An 18562-nucleotide genomic window follows, 5' to 3' on the forward strand; every position below is an offset into this window, starting at 1 on the left:
GGTATCGGTTCCGATGCTCTACAGATTAAGCCAGCTGATCGATCAAAAAGAATTGATATTCTGAATTGCATACTGTCACCGTCTCAATTTCAGCCACGACACAGTCAATTCTTTCGTGCCATTCCTTTCATTCGAACGTGTATTGATTATAAGACGTGTCGTATTGTCGTATGTATGTATACAAGGATACGAACACGTATGTCGCGTAGTGCATTTCGTTCTATGTGTACAGATAATACATGAACACGTTTGCGGGTGCCTCGAGTGCCTTCTGCTCCTACACAGATATGCGCATACGTTCGCATTGCCTATTGGTGGCAGCAGCTTCAAGTCAGTGCACTCTTCGCTCAGTTCGTTCATAAAGGGATATTTGTATGTAGGTAACCACCACGTACGCACGGTGGTCCGTTTGCAGTGTTTGACACGACGGCCAATAATAAGATAGAAAATGTTATTTCCTTGATTAGATAACAGTGTTTTTTTGCAATCGGTATTATCCTACAGTGCTGCGATTTTCTGCGACACCTGACAGTGAAATATCGCGCTAACAAATAATGCTACGGTGAGCTGTATATCTGTTTACCTCGTAAGACTCTACGTCGTAGACGCGTAACACTTCCGTCTCTTTAAATTGATAACGAATCCCTTTAGCATAAATTAGAGACCATGCCAACAATTTATTCGCGTTCCAAGAAATCAAGGTGAACGTCTCGTAAACAATAAATTTTTTAACTACCTCCATTGATATATTTTAATTAATTTATTACTCCACATTCTGTGAATGTCAATATGTCGGTGGTTCCTGTCAATGAGTCCTTATAAAAGAATTAGTTTCTAATAGTACCTTATTGTTGTCGTAATATTGGCAGAAAGAGAATAAAATTATTTTCGTACTCATATATCGAGTATAGGTTAGGACGATAATGTACAAAAGAATTATCCCTCTCTTTGTTCATTATTGTTTTGTTATATCCTGCTGCAACAACTATAGGATGATTACTCATTACTAATAATGCGTCAATAGATGGATACACCAAGGTCATATCTCTGTTTATATATATTTGTTTCTATAGCGTATGTGCTAACAAGTGTTTAATTTAATTACAGATGTCACAATACAACAGAAACCCAGGTAGTCAAAGATCAGCGGTGATCGATTATGAACGCAAATTCCAAGAGGATCTAGAACGTGCGCAGGCATTGAGTTTAGAAAGTCTTGCTCTAGAAAAATTTAAGTTGCAGAAAGAACGCTCTGAATTTAGTAATATTCAACAGAATAATGTAGATAGAGGAAACAATATTGTACATAGCGGCACGTCAGAAACAGACAGTGCTCAGCACATTGAAAGGTAAACGAAATTGGTGAAATACTCGGAATATATTTAATATTTAAATGGAAATTCTAAGAATGGAAATTACAGACTTCAGTATAGAAGTCGACCAAGGCCAGGAGCCTTTAATACCAATCAATCTAAAAATGCTGTGATATTAGCACCACCGCCGATTCCATCTAGGCGGAATTCAACGTCAGTTGCAGCAAGTCAAGAACAATCCGACGATTTGATTAATTTTACCAGTCCAGTAAAACAGAATAGTTTAACCGATTCGCTTTGTTCGCCGCCACCTCCGGCTCCTGCGTTGTAAGAATTTCGATTTTAACGTTTTCATATAATACTATCGTTTCAATAATATAAATTAATCACAAAGTTACTTATTCTACAGAAAATCAGTAATAGAACCAAAATGGGAAACTCATCCTACATTATTGAAAAAACAAGCGAGAGTAGCGCGTAGTAGTAGTTCTGCTGGTTATCATTCTAGAGACTTCCGATATCAATCGCTTTCTCCAGGTCCTGGATCTTCCACTGCTCCTTGTACACCTGGGACGCCAAAAATGAGTCCCATTATGTCGAGATCCGGTAGTATTAACAGTAATGTACCTGACATAACTCCACAAGTAAGTAGCTCCCACTGAACGGATCTATGCAAATCTAATAATTGTCAAAGAAATTTGAAATTCTATGGGTTACTTTCTTTTTCATCTTTGTAATATTTTCATTGATCATTTTAATTACAGCCCGCATGGAATTTTTGTGATTTAAAAAGTTATTTTCTTATGCAGGTATATTGCATGTAGTAATGTTGAATGGAGTACTAGTCCAGTAGTATAACTAGATGTAGCAGGTTTCAACTTATTAACACTTTAATTTTGTTTGCTAGATTGTATAGTATAACTGGTGAGATGAACATTAGTCTTAAATTACATTTGAAAATCTCGTTTGCAGATACCTCCATTGCCTATGAATTACAGACCGAGCGTTACTTCTTCTGTGTGTAATATTCAAAAGCCTACATTCTCTACGGACGAAGAGCAGCTAAGCGTATTAAAAGTGATAGAAAAGAAGCCAAATAATAATCTTATCGATTTGAGTTCTTTTGATCACGTCGAAGATAAAACAAACGTTCGAGTAAGCGTATTGGAAGCGTTCGATCCATTACTTGTTAAGACTGAAAATCATGGTGATCTTGCACAAGGACCGAAAGAGGGTAATCAATTTTCACCTCAAAGTTGCAACAAAATTATTACATTAATTTTTACACGAACATGATGTATATTTCGTAGAGGGCCAATCGCAAGTTGCTGGATCGGTGTATGATCCGTTTGATCCATTCGATTACATGTATAATACAAACGAAAGCGTTAATTCGGATCCAGTATACGTAGCTGTGGAAAAGTCTGCTAAATCTCCAGCTTTATCTCCGGCAGCACCACCACCGTTACCTCCCAGAAATTCATCTGCTTGGAACACCATTGAAAGAAGGAGGACTTCCTTAGATAGAAGGGTAAATTTAACAAATTTTCAATTAAGAGTAGATAAAGATTTGGTTAAATTAATAGTAATTATGAAATTCGAATTTTCATAGCAAAAGCGACAAACGCGATTGTACGAGAACGTAACTGTGAGAAAAACTAGACCGTCGCTACAAGATTGCGATCTTAAAGCATTTCACGAAATGATGAAGTCCGTACGAGGTTGGTAAAATACAGAATATATTATTTATCATTTCTAAAGCGATCAAACAATATATTAATTATCGCACTATGTGTAGGTGATTTTCCATTTAACGATCCTAGTACAAATATTGGACACATAATTAGTCCAATGATGGAAAACTTATATCCCGAAGGTACGAGCATAAAGTTGGTGGTACATCCTCAATTAATGGATACCGATGAAAATACTCCGTCCATCTCATTTACATGTAACGGTAATGATCAAAAACGTGCTTCAACATAATTTTCATTAATTTCGTAATATTCTATAAATGTGTCTTTACAGTAAATTGCAGCGTTGAACACGTTATCCTCAATGTCGCCTGTTCTTTAGAAGACGAAGACACAGTAAATATAGAAAAATATTGTCTAAGAGTGTGGGGATTGGCGGAATATTTTGCTCCCAATACCACTTTGGCACAATATGAGTACATTCATCAATGTATTAAATTAGAAAAGGACATCGAATTAGCTATTCAGACAAAAGCACAAATTAAACGGTCTATAGCTCGAACAGTAGGTATCGATTTCTAATTCAAATGAAAATACTCGATTATTTAAAATAATTTGTTTTATAATTTTTCTAATAGCTTCAAGATGATAATCGCGACCAGTGTCTAAGATTAGAAGATATTCTTCCAAATGAACCTGTTCAGCCCATCTCTTACGAAACGCTGTTAATTTTACTAGGTATGCAGTTATTACACTAAACACTGTTAGTATAAACGTGAACGTAAGAATTTTTATAAAAATTTCAGAAACCGTGGAGAAAGAATTAGAACGTGTCGAAACTGCTGCTATACAATTAGCGACGACGAACGATAGTTCACGACTTTTACCACAGTTACAACCCCGTGGCGTTGTCCAAGCGGTGAAGGCAGTTTGTGCTCTGATGGGAAATATAGAGACATTTGAGATCACGGAAGCTGTTGACAATTTTGTGAACGCATGCTGCCAATTTTTACCCCAAGTTCACACGGCAAATATTGAATGCAAAAAGCCTGAGATTTTACATGAAGATGGCGACTATTCCGTCGTGACGTTAAGATCAAAATTTCCGGACGTAATTGGCTCTCATTGTCGCAAAATCCGCGATGCAATTCAAGATCTTGTAGAAACTTATTGCCACGCATTTAGAGTTGATTTCGAATTAAACAGCAAATCGGAATTTCCAGCAAGTAATATCATTCGTTTATGTATATTTTGTTTTCATAATAATCTCCTAGATAATTTAACGTTGTAAAACGTCTATTTTCTAGATACTCTAATATCATCCGATGTATTAGACACTGTATTGGTTCGTGTTGGGGCGTTGCATAGGTTACCAGGATTATGGAAGCATGATGATTATATCGTCGCTGCACAAATATTTCACGGAACTAGACCCGTTGGAAATCCAGTTTTGTCCGAACCTATGGCAGTCAGTTATAATTTTTATCCTAGAATTTTATTTAATTCATGGTAATGTTTTTTGAGGATTACTGTGCGGAAACGGTAGCTTGCGTTTTGAATCTAAATCATAATTTTAATCAAAAAGGTTGGAGTTTCATGGGATAAGCGTATGTCAAGTACCAAGAGAAGCTAGATTAGTGTTAGTCTTGTATGGTCGCACATTACAACCTACAGAACATGAGTCAAATTCATCTACGGAGAACACTATGCAAAAGGAGGAACTAGGTTGGGGTGCTATACAATTCTTTGATTACGAGGGGTGAGTCATTTTGTAACAAAATTAAAAAACACTGTATCTTTCCAAATACATTTTTGTTGCTTTCTCTTAGGGTTATGAGCCAAGGGAGTTTCTTTTTATCGTTATGGCCAGCAATTGCTGATAAAAGATTAGGTCCTGCTCCGACACCTGGAATTCATCCTCATGGGGATACGCATCCTATTATTGGTTTAGAGTTACCCGATTATGGAGGAAAAGTATTGTTTCCGACTGAACTGAGAGATTACGATGTCGATTCTCTCGACTTCAATTCACTTGATCAGAATACTCAAGAATTATTGATAGACATTACCCAACAAACGACATTCTCAAGGTATATAAATTTTTATTGAATTTCATTCTGAATATTTTTTAAATTTATTTCTTGCGTTCACAGACCACTCATTGAAGAAAGAGAAATATTATGGGAGAAACGTCATTACTTGCACGATATACCCGTGGCTTTGCCGAAAGTACTTTTAGCTGCTCACAGCTGGGATTGGGCGTGTTTACCCGATCTTCATGCATCCCTTCGAGTATGGAATCCTTTGCCCCCGGTACAAGCGTTACAATTACTACTGCCTTGGTAATTTCATGTCTAAAGAAATAGCTGATACGAATATTATTTGTAACTAAAATAATCATAGGTACTTTGTAGCTTTCCAGACATGAAAGTCAGAGAAATGGCAGTCGTGTGGATTCGGGAATTAAGTAACGATGAACTCGTCGATTATTTGCCACAATTGTTGCAAGCATTAAAGCATGAAACGTATGAAACATCACCCCTCACAAGATTTTTATTGGAACGTGCATTACTCTCGCCACGAGTAGCTCATCATATCTATTGGCTATTAACGCAAGCATTACCAGGGCAAAGTCCTCAGGTTTTAATTCAATGACATTCATAGGCATTAATTTATTGAACAATTTACCACCCTCGAAATAATTTTTTAATGTAAATCATCTTTTAGAATTCCGCCGAAGCTACTCCAGAAGATGACAAAAATATTAGCTACGCACGTTACCACAGAAGGTTACAGCTGATGCTGAGAGCATTGTTAGCTGTGATTGGCGATGCATTGAGGAATAGCTTCCTCACACAACAGCTGCTAGTTAAAGTATACATTTGAAATAGTACACCTTGTTGGAAACTTTGCACAGATAATGATATAATCAATGTTTTTGTAGAATTTACACGAAGTAGCAGAAAATATAAAACAAACGAAGGAGTCGTTACGACTAGACACGCTAAAAGTTGGTCTGCAAAATATACACTGTCAACTAATGGAAGATGAAGGCACGTGTTTGCCACTGTCTCCCAGCAAACAAATATTTGGTATAAACGTGCAAACCTGCTCATACTTTCCATCGTTCACTCTTCCATTGAAGATCAATTTCATTAGCAGCGACGATGTTATTTGTCCGGCGATTTTTAAGGTATATTTATCGGCTCCGCGTCTCGTAACTATAACGTTTTCTTTTATGCTGAATTGATTTTCAAGGCTGGCGATGATTTGCAACAAGATATGCTAACTCTTCAAATGGTTCGTATAATGGACAAACTTTGGTTGAAAGAAGGTCTGGATTTAAAAATGGTGACGTTTGCCTGCGTGCCTACTGGTTGCAAACGTGGGATGATAGAAATGGTTGTGGACGCAGAAACACTGAGAAAAATACAAGTCGAATTTGGGCTAACTGGCTCTTTCAAGGATCGTCCAATCGCCGAATGGCTGGCGAAGCACAATCCTTCAGAGCTAGAGTACGAAAGAGCCGTCGAAAACTTTACCGCATCCTGCGCGGGTTACAGCGTAGCCACGTATATATTGGGAATTTGCGACAGACACAACGACAATATCATGCTAAAAACGTCGGGTCATTTGTTTCATATTGATTTTGGAAAATTCTTAGGTGACGCGCAAATGTTTGGCAACTTTAAAAGGTGAGGGTATATTGAACCGCTGATTATTTATTTCTAACTTAAAATTACTTTTTCGTATTTTATACAGAGATAGGACACCATTTGTATTGACTTCTGACATGGCTTACGTTATAAACGGTGGCGATAAACCGTCTGCTAAGTTCCATCATTTTGTGGATTTGTGTTGTCAAGCGTTCAATGTTGTACGAAAACATGGAAATCTTATTCTGCATCTTTTTGGCCTGGTATGCTTCTTAATCCTCGCTACATGTCAAGTAATTTTAAGCCGGCGTCTACGTGGTAGGGCATAACATTATTTGAATGCAAAATTTTCTTACAAAAATGATTTTTTTAATCATTCTGTTAAAAAAAAATGTACTAGGGTGAGTAATATCTTACCCAAATATATTACGTCACATTTCTAATACCACACTGACATTAGGTTAATATTAATATTGTTAATATTAATTATTATTTTAGAAACGTAAAATAATGTTTCTAACTAGATTTATATAAGGAAAGAAACCACAACTCTGTTATGAAAACGAAACGAAACCGCAACGGAAAAACTTATCCGCACGCTTTATCAGAAAGCGGTCCCCTATCACACTAAACTGAACGCGATGTGTTGTTAATTAGCGTTTATCGTTCGAGGTCTTGTAATATCATAAACTGTGCTGCAGTCTGAATTAATTAAGAGAACCGTCGAACACGTTTTTAAATTAATAATTTAACCGTTCGAATAATTTTTAACGCAGTGTTACAAAATTGATTTTAGTGTAGTGCAATTTTAACCGAAAGTGTTAAGCGAGACAAATTAAAAAATGGATAGTTTATTACGTCGAGATAAAAATATGTTGTTCACGGATAAGCAGAGGATCTATAAACGAAAGCTTGGCGACATCGCGATCAAAGAATTTGTGAATAAGTCTAACATGAACGACTATGTAAATTCACAGATGACTTCGTCTGGTATTCCTGGTGTGACCGTTGACGCAGTTAGCTATGTGCAAAAAGCTCTTCTTCCCGATCAAACGAACCCTGAGGCAGCGGCTACCTTTGCACGAATGATCGAAAGCTCGTTGAAAAGCTGGTTCACGCAGTTCAATTTCTTCTTGCATAATTTAGCGCAATTGAGATTTTCTGGCGATCACAATGACGGAACATTGTTATCGTTCATTCCACGCACATACACGTAAGTCAATTTTAATTGCAATTCTAATATTTTATAGAATTCTATATGTATGCAGTGGGTAAATTGAATGTCGATTTGCCGCAGAATGCAACAGGAAGGTCAGTTAACAAGTGTCCAAGTACATGGGTATCAGAAACGATACGATCCTGAAAAATATTATATGTATATTCTACGCATACAACGAAAGGGTCATGCAGACCCTACTTATTTATTCCGATCGTACAAAGAATTCTGTGAATTTTATCAGAAACTGTGTATCCACTTCCCACTCGCTAAAGTTGCTAGGTGAGTAATCATAGACGAGCTTATACAATTTTTGTGGCATCGCTACACTTCTTATCACTTTCATATGTTCCTTTTAACAAATACGATATTATAGAAAAGAAAATTGCTTTTGTATCGTCCTTTCGCAAAAGTATATATTTATTACAATTTCATATTTGTCGACTAACAATTGCTCAGTGTCTTGTGCACTAATTTATCTCCATTTACTTTCGGATCGTTGACAATTTCTCAGTTTATCGCCTATAATGTTGCGAAGTATTTGATTGTTTCGATTCAATTTCAATTTTATCATTAGTATTCTTTTGAGGTGCATTAGAATCGTTTGCTGGAATTTTTTTATAAAATTCCGGAGTGGGTAGCTTGGATGTTCTATGTTGCATAGTGATTTGAGCACGAAATCGTGAAAGTACCATTTTTCTCGTTCTTTCAAATTTGCCTTGAAAAAAATAGAATGTAATGTCAAATTATTAGGCCAATGTGTCGTAAAAATACGTACCTGCAAAAATAATTTCCTTTTTAAACTTATAAATATAATTCACGTATACACCACTGTACAATGTTGCTGAACCAACCGTAAGTGAAGTAAACGTATGTTACAGTGTTTCTTTTATGTGAAAAGTATGTACTTTATATCTTCATTGTCAGCTTTAAATTGCGTTATCTTCTGGCATGTTATCTAATCAGATGAAAATCTTCGATATAGAAAACAATTTACTTCAAAACAAATATTTCGATTTATTTATATGTACATGTGTTTCTTAGAAAACGTTAATTAATATAATCTTTTTATGCAGTTTGCCAAGTGGCCTAAGCGTTGGGAGATCCAATATAAAACAAGTCGCCGATAAACGTCGAGCGGATATTGAAAAGTTTCTCGTGAGTTTGTTCAAAATGGCTCCAGAAATTTCACAGAGTGATTTAGTATATACATTTTTTCATCCTTTACTAAGAGACCAACAAAATGCAGATATTCATTTACGTAAAGTGAAAGGTACCTCACTATATTTGTAAAACGTAATTATGAAAGAGTTAACAGCAACATAGACGTTCCGTTACATCTTTTTCTTTTTGCCTTCAATTAGTTGGCAATTGGTGGACCGAAAAGAGGGTCAGAGACAACGTACAAAGCGGACAAATTAAAATGTCGCTTCACTATACTCGAGGAACATTTTATGTAATGGTCCATCATGCGAGGGGTCTACCTAAAGTCGCTAATGGTCAAGAACCAAATACGTACGTGAAAGTATACCTTAAACCCGATCCAACAAAGAAAACGAAACGAAAAACAAAAGTTGTAAAGAAGAATTGTCATCCCTCGTTCATGGAAATGGTAATAGATTAGGATAATTAATTATTTCTTTTCCGGTTCATACTAGAATTGATGTACAATTAAACTCTGTGTGTTCATAGTTGGAATACAGGATGTCTCTGGATGTCATTAAAGAAAGAACGCTAGAAGCCACAATATGGAACCATGACACACTTCAGGAAAATGAATTCCTTGGTGGAATACGTTTGCCGCTTGGGCGTTTAGAATTAACCAATGAAATAATTGAATGGTTTTCGTTAGGAAGTATTCGATGAAGGAACCTATGGAAACGTCAAAATTATATAAATGCTCACGGAGGATAAATCTATAAATTTCAATTTTATCGCACAATACTAACGATGGTATATCTATCATACACACGTCAATAGTACAACAAAAGGATAGCTTCTATGATATCATTACAAACACTGACACATGCTTTCATGCTTGGTGAACATATTTTTAAAGGCAAGTTAGTCAATGTACTAAAGTTTGTGAAAACGAAAAACAGGTGTATTTCATAAAATTGTTCTGACTCTGGAAAAGCAGTCAAAATGTTAGAAGCAGTTTCTTTATCCTAATGCCTAATCGTAAAAGTATTATAGAAATCGTGTAGCTTATATATCTACGAGTATACTATAAAATTAATCGGTCTCACAATGGTGATTTTACTAGTGAAATTTTATAAGAATATTTATTTATTCTACTTCTGCCAAGAAATAATCTCTGCCAATTGTAAATAGATACGAAATAACTTTACGGTATTGTAGCGAATTGAAAACGATGATTCCTAAATAGATGTGTTAAACAATAACAAATTTATATACGTATATTTTTATTCAAATAACGTTTTCACTCAAGATATCATCAAAGAATACTTTAGTATAATTACAATACCATATGGAGCTCCATTAATCCTGTTGCTCCATTAATACAGCATTTGATGCAACTTGAACTGCATTTTGAGCTTTTGAAATGAACTGGTCAATTTTGTGATGGTATCACAAAAATGTGGGTTTGATAAGAACACGGTACAAAACTAACAAACCATTATTATCAAAACAGCGTCAACATGTAAAACAGTAAACTAGGAATCAGCATAAAATATGATCTGATAAAGTTTCGATAATTGTGAACACTGTAAAAATGATCCAATTCGTTAATCATTTATTGTCGTCATCTTTGAGCTCTTTAGCATTTTCTTAGAGTAATATGAAGAGTACATGAATCCAAAGAAATTAAAAATCAATTGCTGCCCAGCACCAAACACTAGATAAATACCTAAAAAGATAGATCCTGTCGACCCCGGTTTTTTCTCGATTTTTCCAAGATATTTTATCGAGAGTTTTCTCTCATCGTGCAAAGCTTTATCTAAAGAATCTTTAACGAAAAGAACGACACAATTTTTTACTTTCATATGAAAATTTTAAATTATTACAAAAATAATAAATATCTTTCACTATACTAATAACAAGATTTTATATGGAAAAAATGTTATAAATTGTAACTTTATTCTATACATTTTTTATGCAAGAAAGGAGAACAAAGTTATGTAAATATGCTTTTGCACATGTCGATATCTTTGCAGGTTCATGTTAATATATTATTGACGTGTATATTTTGAAAATTCATTTGACATTACAAAACATGATATTTTTATAGTATCTTTACTGTATGAAGATTTTGAATTCCTGACTTACCTTCACTACGAGATGAATACACAATATCCGTACATATGCTTAATCTACTCTCCTGTTGTTCGTGCATAACTATAATTAATTTTAATCGTAATTTTTATTGTAAATATTTATCGTATTCAGCGAGTTTATTTAGTAGTATAACACGTCGTCCTTTCTTACCGGTTAAATAGACCCTGATATTATATTTATAAAGAAGATCATTGTCAATATCTAAGTCTTTAGCTTGCATTTTTTTTAAGATAATCGTCAATTACAAGCTTTCGCATATGCTTCTTGTCTACGATTACTTGTAAGATCATACAAAATCTTAGTAAATTATGAGATACGAAAGAAAGCAAGAAACACATTATTGCATTTCGATAGGAGTTTTTTGAAGTATTACTCATTGCGCACGAATCATTTAGCGCAACGCGACGCATACTTTCGACGATTTATTATTTACTCTTTAATTTGTAATGTGACATTAAAAGCTACGTAATAAATTGTCTTGTCGTATTTAGTATACCTTTCTTGGATGTATTTATAGCGCAATTAAACGTATATTATCTGTTATACTAGTTTATTGAATATAACTTTAGCAAATAAATAGATCAACGAAACTGTACATAATATTTCATAAATAATTTTATTTTTTCTGTTTTCGTTTCTTCTTTGATAGTCTTTACATAAAATTTATTCCTGGATTTAGAGATTCAGGAGAAAATAAATTTATTGACGTATGAGCCATTTGTCCATTTTGAATTTCAACTTTTCTTGCTGGAATCAGTAAAATCATGGATCGTATTTCCGGAGAGATCTACAACTTTCTCAATAGCTGCTTTACAGAAAAAGCATTCTCTTGTGTTAAAAAGATGTTGGTCGATGCACGTACGACACGTTTGATGACGACAGGGCTCGAATGTTACTGCAATAGGATACGCGTAACAAATTGTACATACATTGTCATCATCATCTGTGACAACTTTCGAATCGGGCAAGTTGGATTGACAATATTCTAAATACGCGATCATTTCCTGTACTTGCTGTACTTCCTCTTTCGATACTTCTTCCGGATCTGCGCCAAATAAAAAAAAACAATTAAACAAATGCCTAAAATGTTACAATAATTTCATTTGTATATGCATATACATACACAGCTCAAACGAAAACGGTTTTAATTTCTCGTTGTTGCTTTCAGAGTTTGTATTACCCAATAGAAAATGAAGAGAACTCAGTTGAAAACTGGGCTCGGTTAACAAGGTTCGGGTGACCTTTGGTACCTCCTTTATACCTTTCGCTACAAAAAAATTACGATCACATTTGAATTTGATATTACCGCCGATCATTTTTGTATCACTAATAGATAAGCAGATATTTTTACATTTATAGTTGGTCATGTCATCCTTCAATAAAGCTAATAATACGCCTGTAACTGCTGCCAATATTGGAAAGTGATCTACTGTATCCAAACCTGGGATTTTCAGTAAAACAATTTGCTGGAAACAATTACTTTGCGATGTTATTCTGTTTAGCATCTGGCACAGTAACTGCGGAATAATATAGCCACGATTAGAGCAATTGTAGAAGTACAAGACTGATGCGCGAAGGTTCATACCTGACATAGTCTAGACAACAAGTATTCGCTGGAAGATTCTCCGGTACTGTTAAATATATTTGGAGCCACTGTAACGATCATCTCCAGCACGTGTAGCAAACATATGGCCAGCATAAAGCACGTATCAAATATGCTTAGTGTCTCGATATTAGTAATGGCTACTGTTGCGGGTGCCGTTATTGCGGCATCGCAAATTTCTTGCAAAATCCTAATAAATTCGGAGAAAGACCAGTTTGCATGGTTTAATAAGAAATTTAAATACTTGGTAGACTCTTGAGGATTTTCCAATAGCACATCTCTTACGTGATTCTGATATACAGCGGACGGACAAGGTTCTAAAGAGTCGGGGGTAGAAATGAGTAAGTGAATCACTATATCGTGACATTGTAAGATTCGCAGAAAAGGGCATAAATACTTGTAGGCTGTAACGAGACAAACATCCAGATGTGTGGTTGTAACTTCAGCTCGATTCTCTCAGAGAGATGCGGGCTCTTAACATATCGAAAAGCAAATCCGTTGCCGTGCCAAAATTTAAGCAAGATCCAAGTCGATTGTCCCCACGGCCCATCGTCTATGTATGACTTGAGAAGGTTCCTCACAACTTTTGTTCTACTTTCTTCCGCAATAGTTTCTAATGCTTCTAATGCCAATGGATTAATTAGAAAGCAAGCTAAAGTTATGGCTAGTGTGATCTTCGAATTCGCGTTCACTATGCGAGGGTCCATAAAGTTCTCGCACAGAAACACAGCTATGTCTCGAAGCGTTTCTCGGTATCCCGAGATGCTTTCGACGCTTTCCGTTGGGTATAGATGGTTCCGCAAAGTTTTATATAAATCAGCTTGCGTATCCAAGTAAAACACCGGAGTGAAACTGAACAAGTTTCCTTCTTTGCTGGCATTGTTCAGTGTCAGGGTGACCACTTGTAAGAGCCATACGAATTGTGCCTGCTTCTCTTCCGTGTAGAGGGCCGCCCGAGCCCATGCCATACATATCGCTTGTTCCGTCAATTCCGACTTGAACACGTTTATCTGCCGCGACAGCACTTCTTGAATTGCGCGGGATTCGGAATCCTCGTTGTTCTTGATTTGTTCCAGCTGTGCCTGGCCGTCCTCCAAGGCAGCGATGTATCCGGACATTTTATTTCTGAGCATTGTTACTTCTGCCAACTGTTTCCTTGCTTCCACGTAATACAATAAGATAATGCCGTCGAGCAATTCCAGCAACGACGCTTCTGGATCCAACGGGCCCAATTTCAGCGGCTTTATCCCTTCCATGACGTAAGAACCGCCTCCGAGTCTTTCGAAGATCAGTATCGAACCCCGAGTGTATTCCTGTGACGCTACCACTTCGTAATCCGAGCCTAGTTCCTCTACCAGTTCGGATTTGAAGGTTTTATTTAAGTGCGACAAAACTCCACCCAGCCTCTCAATTGTAAAATAATCGATCGACGCGTCGTAGAATGCCCTGCAAATTACGATGGAATTATGATATGATGAATTATGATCGAATGACAATTACACGAATACGCATATTTTCTTTACCTGCAAGGCATGTAAACTGGAGATGTCCCTACTTCCTCATCCCACAACTTTCTGAACGCGATCAGTAAACGATGAAAACAAGATAACGCGATCGACAGCGTGGTCTAGAATGTTGATAATTATTATTCGAAGTACGAACAGAGAATTATAACGTTATATAGAAAGATAAAATTGGGTGGATGCACTTACGCAATTAGTTAAGGTATTCTTTTTGATGAAATGCCTAAATCTTCTCAAGAATATAGTTCTCGAGGTCGGTCTTTTTTCATTACCATCGGAATTATCGAGTAAGATTACTAGTAATTCCGTTTGTACCTTTTCTAGTTCTACAAAATTGCATTACACGTCACAGTAGTGGTGACACATCCAAACAAATAACTGTAAAACCAAAAGGGAAATGTATCGTACCAGATATGGCAGCTTTAATCTTTTCACATGCTTCCAAATAACTCGTTTTGTTCGCTTCTAATGTTGGGTCCGCAGAACGCGTATCCCACCATACATTTCCGACCATGTTGGTGAGAGATTTCTCGTCCAACGGCTTGACGGCTATGAAATCTGCGAATCTTACTTGATCAATCAGCAAATATTGTAACAAGTATTGACGAGTCCTCGTGTGGCGAGAAATACTTATCAACAAATTCAAACTTCTAAACTGATCAGGATACTCCAACACGGATGAAACGTGTTTAAACGTGTGGTGCAAGTGTGAAACTGTATTTTCCAAAAATGTTTCCATTTCGTGGTCTTCGAGGAACGTCCATAACAGGTCTAGGCATGTTAACAACGTGAAAGAATCATGCTCCGAAAGTTGTTGCACGAACGGGATCACGATATATTCCGTGATATATGGAACGGTAATTAAAGATCCTACATGTTTAAAAACCAATCTCGATAGACACATTAGAAAGATCGAAACGTTCGTTCCATCAGGTAATGTGTTCTCTTTGTCAGAGCGTTGTTCCTTGTTCAACAAATGTATTATTCTTTGGAGCCAATTAAACGAGTAGGTTGCTTTGATTATTTCCTTTTCTGGTGGCATCTGTAACGGTTCATATCCTTCTACAGGATATCGCATTGGCGTGGAACCAAAATTGGCTTTTAAAGTCTCTTCAAACGAGAGGCTGACGGTTGGAAAGTACGCGACACCGCTACCCCTTGCAATATTTTCAAAAGCTTTTCCCAAGTCTGTGCCATTTCTATAAAAATTAATGGTTCCGTTGTCCATATCTAAAGCGCACCCGATAATGTCTCCTGTATACCATGATTCTCCATATGTGGAAGTGGATAAATTCCATTTTCTCAAATGATTTCCATCGTACGCGTAAGAGTTAACAGTGTCACCTGAAGAAGGTATAACACTGTACAAAAACATCATACAATAGCTATTTGTAAAATAAAACTATTAAGATGCTCTCAAAATAAAATAGAGTTTGATATAGCTTCCTGTGTTAGTATAGTTAGTATAGTTAAGATATACCAACGCCCTTCTCTTGATTGAATCGACAATTGATAGTGCTCCAGCCAACTTGCATGACTCCTCGAGAACCAAGCTGTAATTCATACATCCACTTTCCTTTGAAAACAGCTGTGTTTGCTTTCAATGTGCTGAATTTAGAACCTGAAACGATGGTAAGTCCATCTTGGGAAAGCGTGGAAAGTCCTACATGCGTTGTAGAGTCAAATACAACCACATCTCGACCAATTCGTCCTTCCCCCTTGTCCAATACAATTGGGATAGAGGCGAGGGTATTTTCAATATATTTATCTAGCAAAATTAAAGCATCGGATATTCTAAAACATGGAAACTACAGTTCATACAAAGTTATATTGGTAAGGTAATCATTTTGGCAAGTGGAGGGATAACAATTACCTGGAATCGTTTAAATCTGAACCGGGTACATCTTGTTCAAAAATATTTGTTACAATTTCATTGATTTCCATGTTTAAAAGTTTCAACCAGCGCAGTAAACATTTACGATTGTCGAGATTTTAACAATTTATTCGGAGCAGTTTTGTACGGGAATGTTGATCGGTCACAATGATTTTCCTCGACGAAACGATAAGTCAGTCTAAAATAAGAAAACTGTGATACTTATCATCGTACTACTTTCTTTACTCGTTCAATTTACATAGGATGTAAACAATGACAAGAATCATTTGTTCCTTGACATAACGTAGTGCAAGCGCCATTTAGCGGTCATAGCGAGAAACAAGAATTAAATAACTTGGAATCAGCTGTTCGATAAAAAATTAATATTGTCGACCATAAAATATTTATAGTGATACCGCACATTGAATTTATATCTTCAAATATTATAATTACGGTTACATAGTTACGAATTTTTTCAATAATAATTTCTCTATAGAATATTCAGTGTAGGAATTGTGCTGCTAGATGGCAAGACCATATCATTTCTGTGACGGAAGGAGGCAACAAACGTTTTCTATTTTATCGACAATTATTTAATATTTGTTAAATTAATGAATCTTGCCGCTTTGTAAATATTAATTTAATTATTATTCTTTTTTATCGACGAGTCATTCAATTTATAATAGATCTCCTCAGAGAGTGATAAGTCATTTATTAGTTTGATGATTAATTCTGCAGTCTATGTAAATAATGTGAACTCCTGTTTTATCAATGTTGCGTATATCAGTTTTCTACTTTACATAACTTTTTTATACAACTTCATTACTATGAACATTTTCAAACAAGAAACGCGAATTCTTAGCTCTTGACTCTTGACTTAATTTAGTCTTCAAATTTCGGAATCCAGAGGGAGGATATTAAGGGATGAATCCAATGAATCCCTTTTGCTATCGTGTTTTTATATTTAGTCTTAGCTAATCTATAAAACACGTAACAAAATCGTATAGAAGCAAAATTCTAATAGTACATAAAATAAAAGTACAAGTACTATCCATATATACTAGCTACCCGATTCGCACTTCTCTTAAAAAGGGAACGAAAGACTCGTTCGGCTTACGTTGACGTTGTATATTGGATTAATAGTGGAACGAACTCGCAACATTATACATAGAGAACAATATATGCATACATTTCCGCATTACCGTATTTTCTGTATCAGCTCGGCGAAACTTTTCGAATCGTTTTTTTGTCCGGCAAACACGATGGGAGAAGCTCCGAGGAGATCGTTGTCTTCCAACGCAAGGTGTATAATCTGTTAAAGCGTCGGTGCCGGTGTCGCCGTCGAACCAAAGGGAAAGATGCCGGGCGGTGGTTTCCCTATTTCTTTTGCTAGAATCGCGCCGGGAATTTTCTATACCTGAGATTGAACGCGTAAAGTTAGGGTGCGCTTTACTGCAAAAGGATTTCAAATACATACGCAGGGAGGTCGTTTTATTACAGTTTTCATCCGCAGATTAGCCCCTTTGGAACCATCGATACTCGATGCTCTGGGCCTTTATGACCCCCCCATAAAAGTATCTATTTGGTGTTTTCGACTGACCGACTGGACGGAGCGACTCGAACAAAAAGATAGAGCTCCTCATGCGTTCCCTGGAATTTCTTGAAACGTGTATACGTGAAACGTTGTTGCATCTCTCGGGGTCCAATTATGTACGGGTTGCCGACCCGACCGTCTTCTTCCTTCTCGATTCAGAACGCTCTTACCTTCGTTTTCACCTATTTTTATCTTCTACCTTTTCGATTTTTGTAGTTTGTTACCGTGACGATACGCGAAGCCGAAACTTCCTATACGCTTCCAGAAACGGCGCATTTTTGGAAATCGGCTGGTTATAAATTTAACAGGTATTTCGATTTTTTATCTAATAACCCTTTTTCATTAGAGAGAAAACGGTTGCCGATCGTAGGTTGTCTATTCCAACCCTTTAAGACACTGCAGCATCTCAAGACTATTAAATAAATTGGAGAAGTTTGGTTCATTTCTACGGACGAGGGTGAAAATATACAATGGGAAGAAGTGCAGCCGCGAGCAATTGCGTAATCTCGCGCAAAACAACGGGCCCCACTTCTTTTCTGTCGGTTGTTTACGCCGACTTTTGTAGACGGAAGGGAAGCGATGGTTTGGCACACGGTGCCGGCGCGCGGCGGCTACTTAAATTCACCAAGTTGTTCTCCGATCGACGTTCAACGACTGCGGGAGGGAAGTAGGGGGTAAACGCACGGATGTGTATGCGAGTAGTCGGGGTTGTTTTCAGGGGATCCGGAGGATGAAGAGCGGCTGGGGTCGGACATCGATCTGGTAGTTAAGTTGAGGGCTCCCGCGGGAC

The 18562-nt window shown here is 36.6% G+C and overlaps 2 protein-coding genes, 1 long non-coding RNA gene and 1 pseudogene across 8 annotated transcripts; 1 reads left to right on the forward strand and 3 right to left on the reverse strand.

Moving 5' to 3' along the window:
- The first annotated feature begins 385 nt into the window (after nt 1–385).
- Nucleotides 386–11674, forward strand: Pi3k68d (phosphatidylinositol-4-phosphate 3-kinase catalytic subunit Pi3K68D). Of its 4 annotated transcripts, none has more exons than XM_078190062.1 (26): nt 386–562; nt 1108–1349; nt 1422–1640; nt 1723–1957; nt 2078–2122; nt 2286–2547; nt 2624–2844; nt 2926–3034; nt 3112–3270; nt 3342–3571; nt 3646–3745; nt 3814–4233; nt 4315–4516; nt 4593–4766; nt 4837–5097; nt 5161–5349; nt 5422–5647; nt 5735–5881; nt 5952–6200; nt 6266–6702; nt 6770–6926; nt 7641–7876; nt 7961–8161; nt 8956–9152; nt 9244–9491; nt 9572–11674. In XM_078190062.1, the coding sequence occupies exons 2-26, from the start codon at nt 1108–1110 to the stop codon at nt 9743–9745; spliced, it is 5340 nt and encodes a 1779-aa protein (XP_078046188.1). In that variant the 5' UTR covers nt 386–562; the 3' UTR covers nt 9746–11674. The 4 variants fall into 4 exon arrangements, with proteins under 4 accessions (XP_078046188.1, XP_078046451.1, XP_078046365.1 ...); XM_078190239.1 differs by lacking the exon at nt 386–562 and adding an exon at nt 592–701; XM_078190155.1 differs by lacking the exon at nt 386–562 and adding an exon at nt 773–1038.
- LOC144475191 (uncharacterized) lies at nt 8020–8793 on the reverse strand. Its single transcript, XR_013494829.1, has 2 exons — nt 8658–8793; nt 8020–8597 (listed from the first exon to the last, which is right to left on the reverse strand). It is a non-coding gene; the product is annotated as an uncharacterized LOC144475191 (long non-coding RNA).
- On the reverse strand, nt 10382–10898 carry LOC144475126 (receptor expression-enhancing protein 5-like; annotated as a pseudogene).
- A 47-nt stretch (nt 11675–11721) lies between the features above and the next one.
- LOC144474970 (E3 ubiquitin-protein ligase RNF123) lies at nt 11722–16488 on the reverse strand. 3 transcript variants are annotated; one of them, XM_078190452.1, is made up of 10 exons: nt 16179–16488; nt 15786–16099; nt 14714–15649; nt 14495–14631; nt 14306–14409; nt 13180–14228; nt 12765–13099; nt 12531–12696; nt 12303–12446; nt 11722–12224 (listed from the first exon to the last, which is right to left on the reverse strand). In XM_078190452.1, exons 1-10 carry the CDS (start codon nt 16247–16249, stop codon nt 11914–11916), a joined length of 3567 nt encoding a protein of 1188 aa, XP_078046578.1. In that variant the 5' UTR covers nt 16250–16488; the 3' UTR covers nt 11722–11913. The 3 variants fall into 3 exon arrangements, with proteins under 3 accessions (XP_078046578.1, XP_078046669.1, XP_078046757.1); XM_078190543.1 differs by having other exon boundaries at nt 15786–16073; nt 16179–16487; XM_078190631.1 differs by lacking the exon at nt 16179–16488 and having other exon boundaries at nt 15790–15923.
- Between the last annotated feature and the right edge of the window lie 2074 nt (nt 16489–18562).

This window comes from Augochlora pura, chromosome 1 (genome assembly GCF_028453695.1).
Source record: "Augochlora pura isolate Apur16 chromosome 1, APUR_v2.2.1, whole genome shotgun sequence".
NCBI lineage: Eukaryota > Metazoa > Arthropoda > Insecta > Hymenoptera > Halictidae > Augochlora > Augochlora pura.

What these genes read in the sequence shown, in the direction of transcription:
- Pi3k68d (XM_078190062.1), top strand. Translation starts at nt 1,108, where the DNA reads ATGTCACAATACAACAGAAACCCAGGTAGTCAAAGATCAGCGGTGATC. An exon ending in TGCACAAGGACCGAAAGAGG is followed by an intron (nt 2,548 to 2,623) that starts GTAATCAATTTT and finishes TATATTTCGTAG; the next exon opens with AGGGCCAATCGCAAGTTGCT. An exon ending in CCACTCGCTAAAGTTGCTAG is followed by an intron (nt 8,162 to 8,955) that starts GTGAGTAATCAT and finishes CTTTTTATGCAG; the next exon opens with TTTGCCAAGTGGCCTAAGCG.
- LOC144474970 (XM_078190452.1), bottom strand. Translation starts at nt 16,249, where the DNA reads ATGGAAATCAATGAAATTGTAACAAATATTTTTGAACAAGATGTACCC. An exon ending in CCAGTTTACATGCCTTGCAG is followed by an intron (nt 14,229 to 14,305) that starts GTAAAGAAAATA and finishes CGTAATTTGCAG; the next exon opens with GGCATTCTACGACGCGTCGA. An exon ending in TGTCTCGTTACAGCCTACAA is followed by an intron (nt 13,100 to 13,179) that starts GTATTTATGCCC and finishes CCGACTCTTTAG; the next exon opens with AACCTTGTCCGTCCGCTGTA.